At 37.2% G+C, this 15,749-nt stretch overlaps 1 protein-coding gene across 2 annotated transcripts in view; it reads left to right on the top strand.

The window, feature by feature from the left end:
• Positions 1 to 15,749, top strand: part of LOC139121062 (uncharacterized) — a 220,362-nt gene that overhangs the window by 145,570 nt on the left and 59,043 nt on the right. For both annotated transcript variants that reach the window (XR_011549215.1, XM_070685681.1), the window contains one exon: positions 3,135 to 3,280. Coding sequence is in view for 1 of the 2 variants with exons in the window: in XM_070685681.1 (XP_070541782.1) it covers positions 3,135 to 3,280 (146 nt within the window). In the remaining variant the exon portion in view is untranslated. The remainder of the gene's footprint in view (positions 1 to 3,134; positions 3,281 to 15,749) is intronic.

The raw sequence follows: 15,749 nt of genomic DNA, 5'->3' as shown, positions 1-15,749 counted from the left end.
TCCGTATCATTAACGAACCAAAAATTAATTTTAAGCGACTTATACAGAAAACTCTGTTTTAGAAACGTAGCGTTGAAGGTACGCCAGGGTCACTCAATCCAGTTCAGGGTCTGTACAAGCACAGTGACTCCCTCCACGGAATCATACAAAAAACCGCAAGAACCAAGATATGAACGATGTTTTGAGATGCTTTCCAATTATTACAGATCTTGGTTAAAATTAGTATGGTTTGATTTCAGTCAGGGAAAAGTAATACTCGATGTCAGAAATATCGCTGTCCGAACTCTCCATTAGTCGTCTTACGAACGCGCTGAACTGTACACAGTACTCCTCCAGCTGCAAGCTACAATCGTCTGTATCGCCGATGACGTCACGCACGCTCCTCCCATGAGCCCTTTCGCGCCCATGGAATTCCGGGCTCATTTCCATAAATGTCGTCTACTTCAATTTCTCTTTTTCGTCGCGCCGTAGTCGTCAGCGCGTGCAATTATGTTGCAAATTTGAGCTGCATTTTACTCAAGGGTGATTTTGGAAGGGATAAACGGTCAAAGTCGCTGGACTTAGGTTTCCCTTTAAGTTTGTTTAAGTTGCTCCAGATGTGGATGTACCAGCTGTTCTGGAAGAAAACAATGTTTACTTTTCCCTATAGGGTTTCTGAGTTAATGATTGCATGTTGAAATCTCTCCATGTATCTGGTGCATGGGCAAAATGTAAATATTGGTTGCATGTTATGTATTTCAGTCTATGTCAAATATTGTAAATGAAAATCAAGAACAGTTTGCTGTGTGCTTGTAAAGATAACATGTATGTCAATACATATTAAACTGCCTTGCAGTTTGATTGTCTTAAAAATTATCACAGAATTAGAAAACGAAAAGAAACTAATCAAATTGCTGTAACATATTCACCCTCAGTGTCTGTAGGCCTATACTTAACTATTTTATCATTACATTCAGCTTTTGTTATATCTTTATCACTCTCCATGGGCCAAGGCACACTTGGGGTCAATGTCATCACTCTGTGCCAGCCTGTGAATGTCAGTCTGTCTGTATTTAGGCCCATGTTTCATACAATTGGTGGTTTGTTTTGATAACTTTATTTGGTATATAGGGATAACCTAGCTATACAATTTTTTTGACAAAATGTGACATGACTTCGGTGACCTTTGACCTCAAATATACATATTTGTCCATAACTCAGTAACCACAGGTGCTACACCCTTCATGTATGGTATGATGGGACACCTTATGATGCCACATATTGTACCTCATTAATTATGTGCATATCTAATTTTGAGCAAGCCAATAGAGCCAGAGGTCTGATTTTTGATATAAAGGGATAACTACAGGAGAGAATTTTTTTTGACAAATGTAATGTGACCTCGGTGACCTTTGACCTCAAATATACATATTTGTCCATAACTCAGTAACCACAAGTGCTACACCCTTCATATCTGGTATGATTGGACACCTTATGATGCCACATATTGTAGCTCATTACTATGCACATATCTCATTCTGAGCAAGCCAATAGAGCTGGATGTCTGATTTTTGGTATAAAGGGATAACTATAGGAGAGAATTTTTTTGACTAAATGTCATGTGACCTTGATGACCTTTTACCTAAATATATGTTTATGTCAATAAATAAGTAACCACAAGTGCTATGTCTTTTGTATTTAGTAGGATGGGAGACCTTATGACACACACGCTTTACCTCATTAATTTTGCACACATCTAATTCTGGCAATGATAAGCTAGAGCATCTAATTCTGGGCAAGTGAATAGAGCTAGAGTCTGATTTTTTGGCATATAGGGATTAATTAGCAATATAATTTTTTTTTCAAAATGTCATGTAACCTCAATGACCTTTGACCTTGATTATACATATATATGCATATCTCAATAACCACAAGTTCTATACCCTCCAATTTTGATAGGATATTAGACCTTAAGATGTCACATCTTGTACCTCATTTATTATGCGCATATGTATTTCTTGGCTGTCCAATACTGCTAGAGGTCTGATCTTTTTTCCCGATTTAGAACCATAACTTAGACATGCCTCATGTGTTTCAAATTGGGAACAACGACATAGACCTATTTGCCCATAGATCTCAACATATACACTCCAGTGATACTTCTTAATGACCACATTTCCCTGCCCCATCAAGACTAATACTCCTATTACAAGTGGGGACTGTCATTGTCAATGACTTGTTTAGTTAATGGTTGTATCACAGTATTCGATATTTCTAATTCTGTATTTTTTCCGTTTTATGTTCTGAATAAATACATTAAACATATTTCACTGTCTCCAGTACATTACATTTAAGTATTTTCACTTCATGCACTTTATCCCTTTCACACATGTTCAAATATCTGACCAGAGAACAAACACTAAATAGTCCAGGATGGGAGCTACAGTGTCATTGACGCTATTTTTAATTAGGGTGGCAGCCCAGATTGGCTTTACGTTTTCACCACCATGGTACGGAACAAGTGCACAGTTTTTTGTAGTAAAGTTGAACCTCTAAACAGGGAAACAATGTTTGTAATTGGCAATTTACCGGTATATCCACAATGACTGCATTAAATCTGATAACATGTGCTGCACGTGTTGATCATACAAGTTTTGACAGTCAAGAAAGGCATTTAACAGTATCAATATAGCTACAGTAAGTCTCTTCTGTATTGAAGATTGAGGCTTTTTTGGTTCACATCTGGCGTTCTGACTTTTTTATGTCAAGAGCAATTACTGATACATACCAGTTTCTTGCAGATTTGTTGAATTTTGACATTTCAAGAGCCAGGGTATAATATACCTATTTCTGTCCATTTTTGTAAAAGGACAAACCGGTAACCCTATGCCATTCATTCTATTACTGATGCCCACTTGTTTATAATACAGTCCAATATCAGCATCAGTCACAGACAGGGCTTTGGTACCTTCATTTCTTTTTCACACGCATCATATCAACTTCAGTTTAGTCACTTCCAGTGACAAATTCCCAATTACAAGGGGGGCTATTAATGGTGTTGCTGGACACCAAGGTATAGAGTGAATGGCTTAAATTGGGTGTCAGCAATTACTGTGTTGTACTTGAATTAAGAATTGTAAGTGGATATTTTGCAGAAATGGTGAAAGCATGTCAGCACTGTGTTCGTATTCTGTGGATGCCATGCCAGATGTGTTCGATAGCAATAAATATTGGCATCAGCAATCTGTTAATCATGTATGGAGCAAGGTTGAACCAAGTTTTTTCACGAAGACCAGGAGAGGTATGTTGGTACTTTAGAATCATTATTAGTCAAGTTATCATATGAAATAGGTGAGGCTTGTTTACACATGTACAAAATTAAAGCCAATAATCCAGCTGTGAAAAAGACAATATAGTAAGATTGTGATCAGCTGGCCCTTGTAAGATATTGATAGAGACATCTATAAAGTTTGAATATTCATTGATACAGCATGAAGGAAACAGCACATCATTACAATACAGCATGAATGAAACACCGTATACTAAATTACAACAACATGACAATATTTTGGCGGACTCGCAGCGATTTCGAAGCTGTTATCCAATTGGGTGGCTGAATCTTACCAATATAATGAAAACAATACAAAAGACTCCCTAAGTGACTGTGAATAGTGACAATCGACCAATCAGATATAACCTTGCAAACACGCTGCGAGTCAGCTGCAATATTTTAACCTTTTAAGAATGGCATGTTTAGCTGAAATGTAACGTTGTAAATGTCGACAATTAGCTGACCCTTGATATAAACATGTCATTAAGTTCGTCATTTTATATAAATGGTAAAAAATAACGTTAAAATAGGACATGGATGCAGGTTGAATTAGGGTTCATGCCAGCACCAGCCAAAAACCACCAGCACCCAGATTGGCAGCTGGGACAAAACTGCTCAGACTGGCAAAATTTAAGCACAGTAAATTTTCTTTGAGGTTGGAAACCAACACATAGGAGATGAAAGTCGTCACAGAGGGGCATAAAAGCTTGCATGTAAACAAAGGAAATCTGATAGAAAGTTTATCATCTACATGATTTAATTTACATAGGCAGTAATGGGCAGTGTAGCTTTGATTATGATCGAGGGCTAGGGGATGCTTGGAAAGGCTTTTGATGAGGTGTCACCACTACTATTGACAAAAAAGTGGATACAAAGAAAGTATCAAATTACTTTATATATCATAATCATGGCTTGTAAATCAAAAGTCGGTCAAGATCTACTAACAGCATGTCAGAGCTAGCGGTCATTCTCCATACTGTCATTGAACAAGAGAGAGTATCTGTCGGTGCTAGTATTTCAGACAGAACTATTTCAACTATCATCTACGGTATGTAAAACCACCATTCCAGTACTGAATTTCATCACGTCATCTAAAAGCAAGATGTCTGAGCTAGAAAACGTCGATCTGATCAACAAGAAAGTCCACTTAGATGATGATGAAAAACCAAAGTCACAACCTCGCTGCCATCAAACATCTAAATTTTCACTTTGAGTGGCTAACGTGTCACGAATCATGGTTGTTTTCTCAATTGAACGAAGGGATATTCTTGTAACTCTGTCAGAAGGTCCATATAAGTCTTTGTATCATGACTATAGGATACATGGAACAAGACACCCTGTAGTGAGTCATAATATTAAAGAACATGGACAGGCAGCAGTGCCTTGAGATGCGTACTTAGCCGTCAATTGACTTGATCAGCAGTGTGAATATTGCTGGAGTATTGCAACTGGATGTGAAAAATGACGTAGTCTTGTTGTCTACCTAATTGGCAAATTCCACACACCATGAACTTTGAAACCACTCCAGATTTGTTCATGCAAATTGGTTTGTTCGTGAAAGAAAGTCTTGCCATCAGCAGAAGTATGATATTATTTGCAGTGATAAACTAATCCAAGAAATGCTTGGTGTTTTGTCATCAGTGCTAGCAGATTCAACAGTTGTTGATTTGAAAAATTGGACTTTTTAGCTCCGCTATCAGTGGCATGGAGCTTATCAAACAGGCTGATTTTCAATTGTCCTCTGTCTGACGCCCATCCGTTGTCAGTCAACAATTGCCTTCTCCTCTGATATTGCAAGTTGGATTGCTTTGGGGTGCTTTAGTTAGGTTTGTTCAAATCATGGTGAAATTTGCATATTTATATTTTTGGGCATTTTGCTGTTTTTGGTCAAGAAATCTCTGAAACTGCATGTCCATTTTTTAAAAATTTGATATACAGTTTACTTAAGGTGACATCAGTAGGGAGTTTAGTGAAAATTTGAATCCATTAATTACCAGTTTTTGATCCCATAATCTTGCTATTAAGCAAGGTGAATGAAGCAAAACAAGAAAAAATTTTGAAAATCCGTCAAGTACTTTTTGAGTTACAGTAGTGGCAAGGTCTGAAAAAACCAACATTTCCGGGAAAAAGGACGATAAATTGTGCTAATAACACAAAAGTGACTCTTTTAGATGTGAAATTACCCCTCAAACCAAAATAACTAGGTGTAAAATATTAACAAACTCATAACTACCTACTTATAAGTAAATTAGAAGAGATCAGTCAAAAATGAAGCTTTTTTTGCATGTGGAATAGATAGAGAAAGTTGGAAAATATTTCTTTGACTTAGAATTTTTCCGCGCGCGGGGCACGACTGAATATTGAATATCTTCCATATTTGGAGAACTGTAATTTGAAAAGTACCGGTATGCAATGTAGCTTGGTAAAAGTTGGTCATTTTTCTTGCTTTATGTGTTAAATCAAAAGTGATGACTAGTTAATGAAATGAGTGGCTACTTTTTTTTTATAGAAGCTCTTAAAATACAGAAAATGTCAATTTGTCCAATTCACGACAAGTGAAGAAACTTTGAATTTTGGCGACATTCAGAGAACCATAATTGAAAAACTATCCTAGCATCTTGGTGAAATTTAATGTTTTTATTGTATTGTTTTATGTTTAAACAGTAGAAATTGATAAATTCTCTTTTTTTTCATACATATTTTTATTAGAGAGCACAAAAAACCAGAAAAATGTCAATTTTTCACAATTTCGGCTCATGGGGTGAATTTCGACTACATTCAGAGAGCCATAGTTCAAAAATTATACATAGGATCTTGGAGAAATTTGTTTTTTTAGCTCACATTTGGTATACGAATGTGAGGTTATTGTATAAGCTAAATCAGTTCATTTGCATCTGATTTGCATGCTGTATATTTGTTGGTATGTGCGGATGTATGTCCGTCACACACAAAGGCTCCCATACCGCCAAAGCTACCGTCTCAGTATTTGGTGTAAAGGTAGATGTAGGGGTGAGATGTGAATTTGTTCAAATGAACACATCAGTGTCAAAAATGTGCAAATGAGTTAAGAAAAAGTGAAATCCTGCAAATGTGCAGGCCAGTAAGAATTAGGCCAACTCCACTGATCTTGAATCATTTCCTGTCATTGTTTATGAACTGTTACATATTAACAGACCTGATGAAACCATAGACAGTAGAGGGGGCGAAGACCGTCTATACTCAAACTAAGAGGGGCTTGTTTCTGCTATGCATATTGCTAAAGTTGACCTCCAGTACCTAAAGTTTCAGACCTTAATTACTTTTGTCATTCTGTTTTTCTGGTTTAAATATTTCTTGTTGTTTTGTGGTTGTACTTTGCAGAAATCATTGTCATAACATCAACATAGAATTTTCCCCCACTGAACAGATAGAAACAACATTTATTGTTGATCATTGGTAACCCATACTGGTATATACCAATGCTGATCAAATTTGAGCGACACCGTATAATTGCGGTATTTTTTAATTGTATTTTTTATGTTTAAACAACTGAAATAGTTAGATACTGCTTTTTTTCATTCATATTTTTATTACAGTGCATAAAAATCAGGAAAAAGGTCAATTTTTCACAATTTAGGCTCGTGGTGGGTTGAATTTCGGCAACATTTAGATCACAGTAATACACAAAGTTTATTGAACCACTCTTTTTTGGGAGTGGAGATTTAGCCGAGCGGTTCTCTCTGTGGCCTCTCAGCTAGGCGACTGATGCCATATGTTGTGGGTTTGAATCCGATTGAAAACTAGCCGTATTTTCTACCCTGGGTTGGTAACTCTGCTGGTGGACAGAATTGTCCCCGAGGTTATCGTTCGCCCAGTTAAAGCGATGAAATTCGTTTCTTCGCTTCCATAAAGTGTGTATGTGCGATGTATGATAGTGAGCATGCGTGCGTGAGTGCTTCACGAACTCTACAACGTGTTGAGCGGTCTCAGTCAGAAAAATGTAACAACTTAGCCGGCTATTGAACCACTCTTTTTTGGGAGTGGAGATTTAGCCGAGCGGTTCTCTCTGTGGCCTCTCAGCTAGGCGACTGATGCCGTATGTTGTGGGTTCGAATCCGATTGAAAACTAGCCGTATTTTACATGGTATCCTTTGAATATGTCGCACTTAAACCCTTACATTTACATGTATGTACATATCTAAGAGACAAGTCATTTACTCTAACTAATGATGTGTTTCCTGTTGTGAAATTGCTCAGAAAAAATATTTCATTGACTGTACATAGCTGGATGCATATGCAAGTGTGCATGTGTGCCCATGGTACTCACTTTTGCATGTCAATGGCTCAAGCGTGTTCAGATTGCTAGTATTCAAGTTTTGTCATTGAAAATGTGTAGGCTTCAGGAGTGAAATTATCTATCTAAAGGCAGAGATGAACGTACATTGTATACAATTTTATCAAGGACAAGACCTATTAAAGCTGATCACTTATTAATGGCGGCAAGGAAGATAAAATTTTGTGATCACGAAGTAACGGCAAATTCCTACAGTCAACACTAGTACTGTATTTACAAAGTTTACGATGTACTACAAAGTAGTGATAACTACACGATAATTATGACAATGAAAACTCCTACAATATCTTACCTGAAACTATAGTCAATATGCAAGTATTGGTTTTTTTATGGTTCAACACAAATTGCAAACTAACCATAGCTTTTCATTTTTTTTAAGTAGAGTCATTAGAGTCAAAAGTACTGTTCAGGGAATGCTGTATACAAGTTTTCTTCATCAGCAATGTTTGCTACTGACAAAGCACGCAGTAGAGAATCCCTTGGAGCCACATGGATTTGTTTTAAAATAAACTTCAAGTCAATAATTGCCACATCATCTTTGTTTGGCCATTTAAATGAATTTACAGCAGCACTACTTCTTGACAGAAACTTGACTGACTGACACATGAAGCAGGAATACTCATTACTTCACAAATCTCTCCAGGAAACCAACCACTTTCATATGCAAGAGCTACATACATGCCCATCTCCACAGTTTCTTTATCCCAAACTGCTGCTCTGTAAACTTTGTCTTTCTCTCTTTTCTGTTCCTCCTTTTTGTGTAGTTTTTGTTGACACATTTGTCTGAGTTGTCAAATTACATTGATTTCATTTACAAGACTGGAAAGGTCACCACTTGCATGGATGAGTGTCTTTAAATTCTGAGCTAGTTGCAGTGTTGTTAATTTTGTTCCTTGTTCCTGCCATTTTCTTAATTTCTTATCATTTACCTTTCAGAACATCAATACGAAAGAGAATTTGGTCTTTTAGTGCTTTAATTTGTTGTTCTTGACTCAGTTGTTTCAACTTTCATCTACTTCTAATTCATATGTCCAGACTCCCCACTTATTTCTTATCCTATGGTCAAGTTGTTGTCGCTTCTGCTGTTTTCCTCTGTAACTGTCTCAGTTTCTTTTCCATTCTCATTTTCTGTATTTCCAGGCGTTTCATTTTCAGATGTGCTTGTTCTCTTTTTTTACGTTGTGGAGCTGATTTTCTTGCATTTTTAGCTCCTCAGTTTTATATACTGAGGAGCTATCAGAATTGAAAACCAGGATGGCGGCGTCAACTTTTACTTCCTGCTGTCAAGTTTTGGCGTCAACTTCCTTCTGTCAAGATTTGGCGTCAACTTTTACTTCCTTCTGTCAAGGTTTGGCCAATTAATTTCCGTCTGTGTGTCCATGTGTCATGTGATAAACTGGTGGTGGCCAATTACAGTGAAATTTGATCAAGCTGCAGAACTTCATTAACCAAGGTGTTGTTTTAATAGATGTGTATCAGCAATTTTTACAACATTAACACAGCAGGGCTTTATGTGGTCTTGTTTACATCTTTAATCAGCTACATGCTCTCAGTTACACAACACACCAGGGCCACGTCCATGAATGTCAGACAGAGAAACATAAACAAATCACCACACTTTGCAATGTCATGTATCTTTCATTTTCATTTGTGATGAACAGTGAGAATGAAAGTTCAGGTAGCTTTGGGAATTGACCGGCTAGACCAGCATCATATAAACTTACATGTTCAAAATACATTTGTAAATGTATTCGTGGAGTTCCTGATTGGACTCAATGGTGCACTGCAAGAACCTTTTCAACATAACGATTCTAATAAAACGTAAAAAAAGACAGTTTGTTACAAGGCATCCTTTTCACTGAAACACTTGCAAACATGATTATGATGTGTTCTATTACTTGTAGCTCATTTCATTTATACCATTTAGACAAATTTTTCACTATTATTTCTATTTTTAGCTTTAAGGTATTTTTAAAGTTGTAACAGCTCTAGTACTTTCTCTTTCGTTCTGTTTTTGAGGTATACTGTGATGAGAATGTTCCCTCACGGTATTTCATGATTCGATTCATTTGTAAGAACTAGGATTGCAATGATTAGACCATTGTAAGCAACAGATAACTTATCATTGTGTCCAATTGTCAGGAATTCCCAAAATTGTTTAATATGTAGATTCACTGAGACTGGACAAGTGAAAATTTCAAAACCTTCCTGAACTTTCAAGCTCATTTGTTCATCACGAATAAAAAAGAAAGATACATGACATTGCAAAGTGTGGTGATTTGTTTATGTGTCTCTGTCTGGCGGACAGTGGAGTGGCCCTGGTGTGATGTGTAACTGAGAGGTGTAGCTGATTAAAGATATAAACAAGACCACATCAAGCCCAGCTGTTAATGTCGTAAAAATCGCTGATACACAATACCTTGGCTAATTAAGTTTTGCAGCTTGATCGGATTTCACTCTAACTGGCTGTCAACTTCAATGTGTTTTTGGTACATAGAGAAAACTATGGGAGCAAAGTTTTTTGACAAAATGTCACATGACCAGCCACTTCCTGTGTTAATTATGCACATACCTAATTCTGGGCTTAATAATAGAGCTATAGTTCTGATTTTTGGTATGTAGGGATAACTATGGGATACAATTTTTTTTGACAAAATATCACGTGACCTTGATGACCTTTGACCCCAAATATACATATATGGCCATAACTCAATAACCACAAGTGCTACACCCTTCACATTTGGTATGATGGTAGACCGTATGGTGCCATATCCTGTACCTTATTAATTATGCACATATCTAATTCTGGTAAGCAAGTAGAGCTAGAGGTCTGCTTTTTGGTATTTAGGGATAACTATGGGATACAATTTTTTTTGACAAAATGTCACATGACTTCGATGACCTTTTGGCTTGATTTCACAAATACTACTGTAGCCTTTCATCTTTTTTGCATATTTATTTCTCTATTGCGCCTGTGCAGACAGAAAGATGGTAAACATTTTGCAGATTACTTTAATCGTCTCAGAGTTGGCCAATATACACAAGAAGATATAAACCTACTTAAGCAAAAGGCTGATGAATTTTCTGGTCAAGCAGATCAATGTGAAATGCAATTCACTTGTATACTACAAATTTGAATGTTGAAAAAAACAATGAAGCAATTTTCACTAGAGTGCTGACAGAGAAATTACGGTAGCTCTTCTGCATTCCAATGCAGTAAATGGCACTTACTCACTTTACTAGTCGCCTAATAATAAACCGCTACATACTCCATCAGGATAGATTGGTGTTAATTATGCAACTTATTTTTATATTAATGCGCCAAGTCATGCCGTATGTACAATTAAATGTATCTAACACAAATCTTGTGTATCCCGTATCCAAACCCCATGCCTCCAAGTCAATTACTGCTTACCACAACCAACTACTTCAACTGGCCTCACACTTGAGGAGCTTCAGTGTCCTTGACGCTATTTTTAAGTATTTATTCCTGATTTGATGTGGTAGTTGCCTAAGGTAAGATGTGGTTTTATTTCTGCTGAAAGCATATTATACCTGATTTGGCAAGTCTACATTTTTGTGGTGCCCTATGGATTTGTCGGTCCAGATCTGAGAAGTCACTCTCAGATCTGACATTTGTGAGAGGTGCACCTGCAACCTGGCTTACTACTGAAGAGTCAGGTTGGTTTTCTGACCCACCTGGCAATTGATTTCCCAGTTGACGTCTACAACTGGTAACATGGACTTGCAAAAATTTTGCAAGACATTTGCAGTCAGTGCATCAAAGGAATATTGTGCTCAGTTGGGAAAAGCTCAAAGTACAGTTCATCTTTTGTGATTGTTGTGTCAGATAAATAAACTGTCTGATTAACAAGTAGTGATGCATCAATGGCATTATCAGCTAGACATGTTTTCAACTCCAACCAGTGAATGTTCATGTTATAGTAGCTGATATCTGTTCTCTCCAGCAAACGCATAAGTGGGCCAGTGACTAATTTATCGAGTATGCCCACAGCTCTACACTCTGCCATGACAAGTTCCTCATCTACCCAGCAGCAACTGTACTGATCAATCGCTTGGATGACTGACAACGTCCTGATTTCAGAAAGTCTGCGATGTGATTTCTGTGATAATACACTGCTGCTCCCTGATGAAATGCAATATTAAATCTGTGGTCGAAATGTAGTAAGAAATTTTTTCTCACTGATGTCATCCGGGTAAGGCGAAAAATCTGTATATACCCCAGACTTTTGACACCCGGCATCAGTGAATCCCTTGCCAGCCTGGTACAGAAGTGCAAAACAGTGTGATTCATTTCCAAGTGATGTGTTGTCTGTTTTCAGGAGAGATTTGTTTTCAGATTCAAACACTTTAGTGCATGTACAAACTGCTGTTGCCTATTAGTGAGCACATGCATACCGCATAACAGATTATTTACTCCTTGCATCTGTTGTTTCTCTGATTCATTTAATTTGTCCCAGTTCTTATCAACAATTGGTAGTAAAGTCCCCCTTAATTGTTCTAATTTGCTTTTACATTTTCTGTTTACTATGTGGCGATCACTCATTATGTTCTTACTGTGCAAAAGAAGTTCAGCATACACAGATAGCCTATCAGTATCATCCTCACTGATATGCATCACTGAGCTCTTTAAAAGTTTCAATGGTTGCTGACATGTTGTCATCAGCACTCCCACTCAGCAATTCCTGGAATCCAAGTGAAATAGACTTTTTATTGGGGAGGGTCACTTGAAGTCCGGCATAATCAACAAATTTCTTGCGTGTCCCATCTGTGTGCAAGGTATTGTTTGGTGACTGTTCAAGAATTTGAGATGCTGCCTGTGCTTGTGCTACTACCAGTGCCTCAACTTGCATCATGGATATCAGAGATTTACTTGGTAGTCTATCAATGTCAACATTTACAAGATTTTTAATGACTGATCTAACAATAGCTGAGCAGCTTTCTATCGACACGTTGTGAGACAGCAGATCATAACATATTTGACGAATACTGTCAGTGTATTTGCCATTGTCAAATGTTTTGATTGTTGGTTCATTTTCAATTCTCTCGTCAATTTGTTCCTTCAGTTCTTGATTTTCATTTTCAAGTTCATTTATTTTCTCTTTCACCTGTTGCACTCTAGTGTCATTCTCCTTCATTTCCATGACCTGTCTTTTCCAGAAGCTTTTCTTTTCTTTCAATATATGTTCTAATGTCTTGTTCAGTTCATGTGTTTTCTTTTTTAATTCACTTATCACTTCATTTTTCTCTTCCACTGTCTATTCAGCTCTGATATTTTGTCATCTGTCACCTCAGTCTTTGATTAAAGTTTCTGGGTGTTAAAGATGCAAGCTTTTCTTTCAACATTGTAATATTACTGATCTTCTGTCTATACTTAATGTTTAAAGTATTGATTTCTTTAGCCTTCTCTTCTGCAGCTAATTTATCCTTTGACATTTCTTCCATTGCCTGAGTTACCTGACTTACTTCCCTGTAACTATCTGCTTAAACTGCTTGTATGTTCCTTAGTAACTTCTCCATATCCCTGTTATCATATTCCACTTCATCGGTATTTTTGCTTGATGACGTCTCACTAGCTACATGTATTCCTTCATTACTGACTTTTTTCACATGTAGTTTGTACGGCTGACCAAGGTAGCTCTCTACATCACCTTCATTTTTCTTTGTTTTAATACATTGGTAATGAAGTCTCCACCACTGCTGTCTTACTGCATGAACATTTGTATTAAACTCATTTCCTGGTATGAAAACTTCTAACCAGCTCGTAGCAAAATTCCAGGGCAAGTGCTGAGTTACTAGAAAAGTCCTCAACTCGAGTATATGCTTAACTTCCAAATTTGTGATTGTGTAATCTTTACCCTCAACAAAACTACATGTTTTCAAAGTGTCAGCTGTGATATCTTTGTCTAAGAAAACAGAGGATAGCCGAGGCTGAGAGTATGTCACTGGAACGCTACTTTGCATCACGTCAGCTTCATTTCCCTTCCTTCCTAGCACTATCAATCTTCTTTCTAACTTTCTTTATCAAGTTACTAATTTTAGATGGCAAGCTGATAGTAGGCTCAAATAATCTGATGATCCCTGGCAATGACTGCTGAATATTTCTACCTGTGGCTTGAAGACTCTCATGAATATTAAGAAGGAGATCGTTTGTCAAAGGATCTGCTAAACTTAATTCTGCAAGAGTAGTCTCTTCTGACAATAAAAGGTCGATGTTGTCAACCATTTTATATGTAGTTTCCATTGTCTATATGAAGAAAAATAGCATGTCAAATAAATTAATCAACTGTCTTTGACTTTACATCTTTTTATAATCCAATTATTTGAAAACATTTCTAACGTAAAAGAAAAGAAAAACCTCTGAAAAACTAAAAGCTTTGGGAAAGAACACTTTTTACATACTGCTGTACTACTGTAGTACTACCAGATATAACATTACCTCCGGGTTTGGGGATCGTCGACGGTGAGTTTGAAAAAGGGTTTTCAAGGGAAAAAACACCCTTTTCAGAGATTATGGTTTCAAAAAACTTTATTAGTCCCCACGGACACCGTCCGGGGGGACTTATAGGTTGGTCATGTCCGTGCGTCCGTGCGTCCGTCCGTTCACGCAGATATCTCAGAGACGCCTGGAGCGATTTCGTTCAAACTTAATACAAGGATAATACCATACCTCATACAGATGCACATCGATTTGTTTCACAATGCGATCAAATTTGGCCGTGGTAGAGGACTTTTTAGTTTTCACCTCCTTAGACTCCCATGTATAAGGCAGACCATAGACTCCCATGTATAAGGCAGTCCATAGACTGCCATGTATAAGGCAGTCCATAGACTCCCATGTATAAGGAAGTCCATAGACTCCCATGTATAAGGCAGTCCATAGACTCCCATGTATAAGGAGTCCATAGACTCCCATGTATAAGGCAGTACATAGACTCCCTGTATAAGGCCAAGAAAAATAAAAATTTAGTTCTCATCGTATTCATATTGCAAAAAGGATGCAGTGACACAGTTTTTAGTCCCCACAGATAAAGTCCAGGGGGCTCATAGATTGGGTCATGTCAGTCCGTGAGTCCATCCACGTGAGTCCATCCATTCACGCAGATATCTCGACACTTTGAAAAAATGTCATGTGACCTCGGTGACCTTTGACCTCGAATATACATATTTGTCCATAACTCAGTAACCACAAGTGGTAAACCTTTCATATATGGTATGATGGGACACCTTATGACACCACATATTGTACCTCATTAATTATGTGCATATCTAATTTTGAGCGAGCCAATAGAGCCAGAGGTCTGATTTTTGGTATGTAGGGATAACTTAGCAATACAATTTTTTTGACAAAATGTCAAGTGATCTCAATGACCTTTGACCTCAAATATACATATTTGTGCATAACTCAGTAACCACAAGTGCTACACTCTTCATATTTGGTATGATGGGACACTTATGACGCCACATATTGTACCTCATTAATTATGCGCATATCTAAGTTTTGAGCGAACCAATAGAGCCAGAGGTCTGATTTTTGGTATGTAGGGATAACTTAGCAATACAATTTTTTTGACAAAATGTCAAGTGATCTCAATGACCTTTGACCTCAAATATACATATTTGTGCATAACTCAGTAACCACAAGTGCTACACTCTTCATATTTGGTATGATGGGACACCTTATGACGCCACATATTGTACCTCATTAATTATGCGCATATCTAAGTTTGAGCGAGCCAATAGAGCCAGAGGTCTGATTTTTGGTATATAGGGATAACTTAGCAATACAATTATTTTGAAAAAATTTAATGTGACCTCAATGACCTTTGACCTCAAATATAATTATTTGTCCAAACTCAGTAACCACAAGTGCTACACCCTTCATATTTGGTATGATGGGACACCTTATGACGCCACATATTGTACCTCATTAATTATGCACATATCTAATTTTGAGTGAGCGAATAGAGCTAGAGGTCTGATTTTTGGTATATAGGGATAACTTAGCAATACAATTTTTTTGACAAAATGTCACGTGACCTTGGTGACCTTTGACCTAAAATATACATATTTGTCCATAACTCA

Source organism: Ptychodera flava, chromosome 21 (genome assembly GCF_041260155.1).
Source record: "Ptychodera flava strain L36383 chromosome 21, AS_Pfla_20210202, whole genome shotgun sequence".
NCBI lineage: Eukaryota > Metazoa > Hemichordata > Enteropneusta > Ptychoderidae > Ptychodera > Ptychodera flava.
Note: the sequence above shows the minus strand (reverse complement) of the source record. Positions and strands in the feature narration are given on the sequence as shown.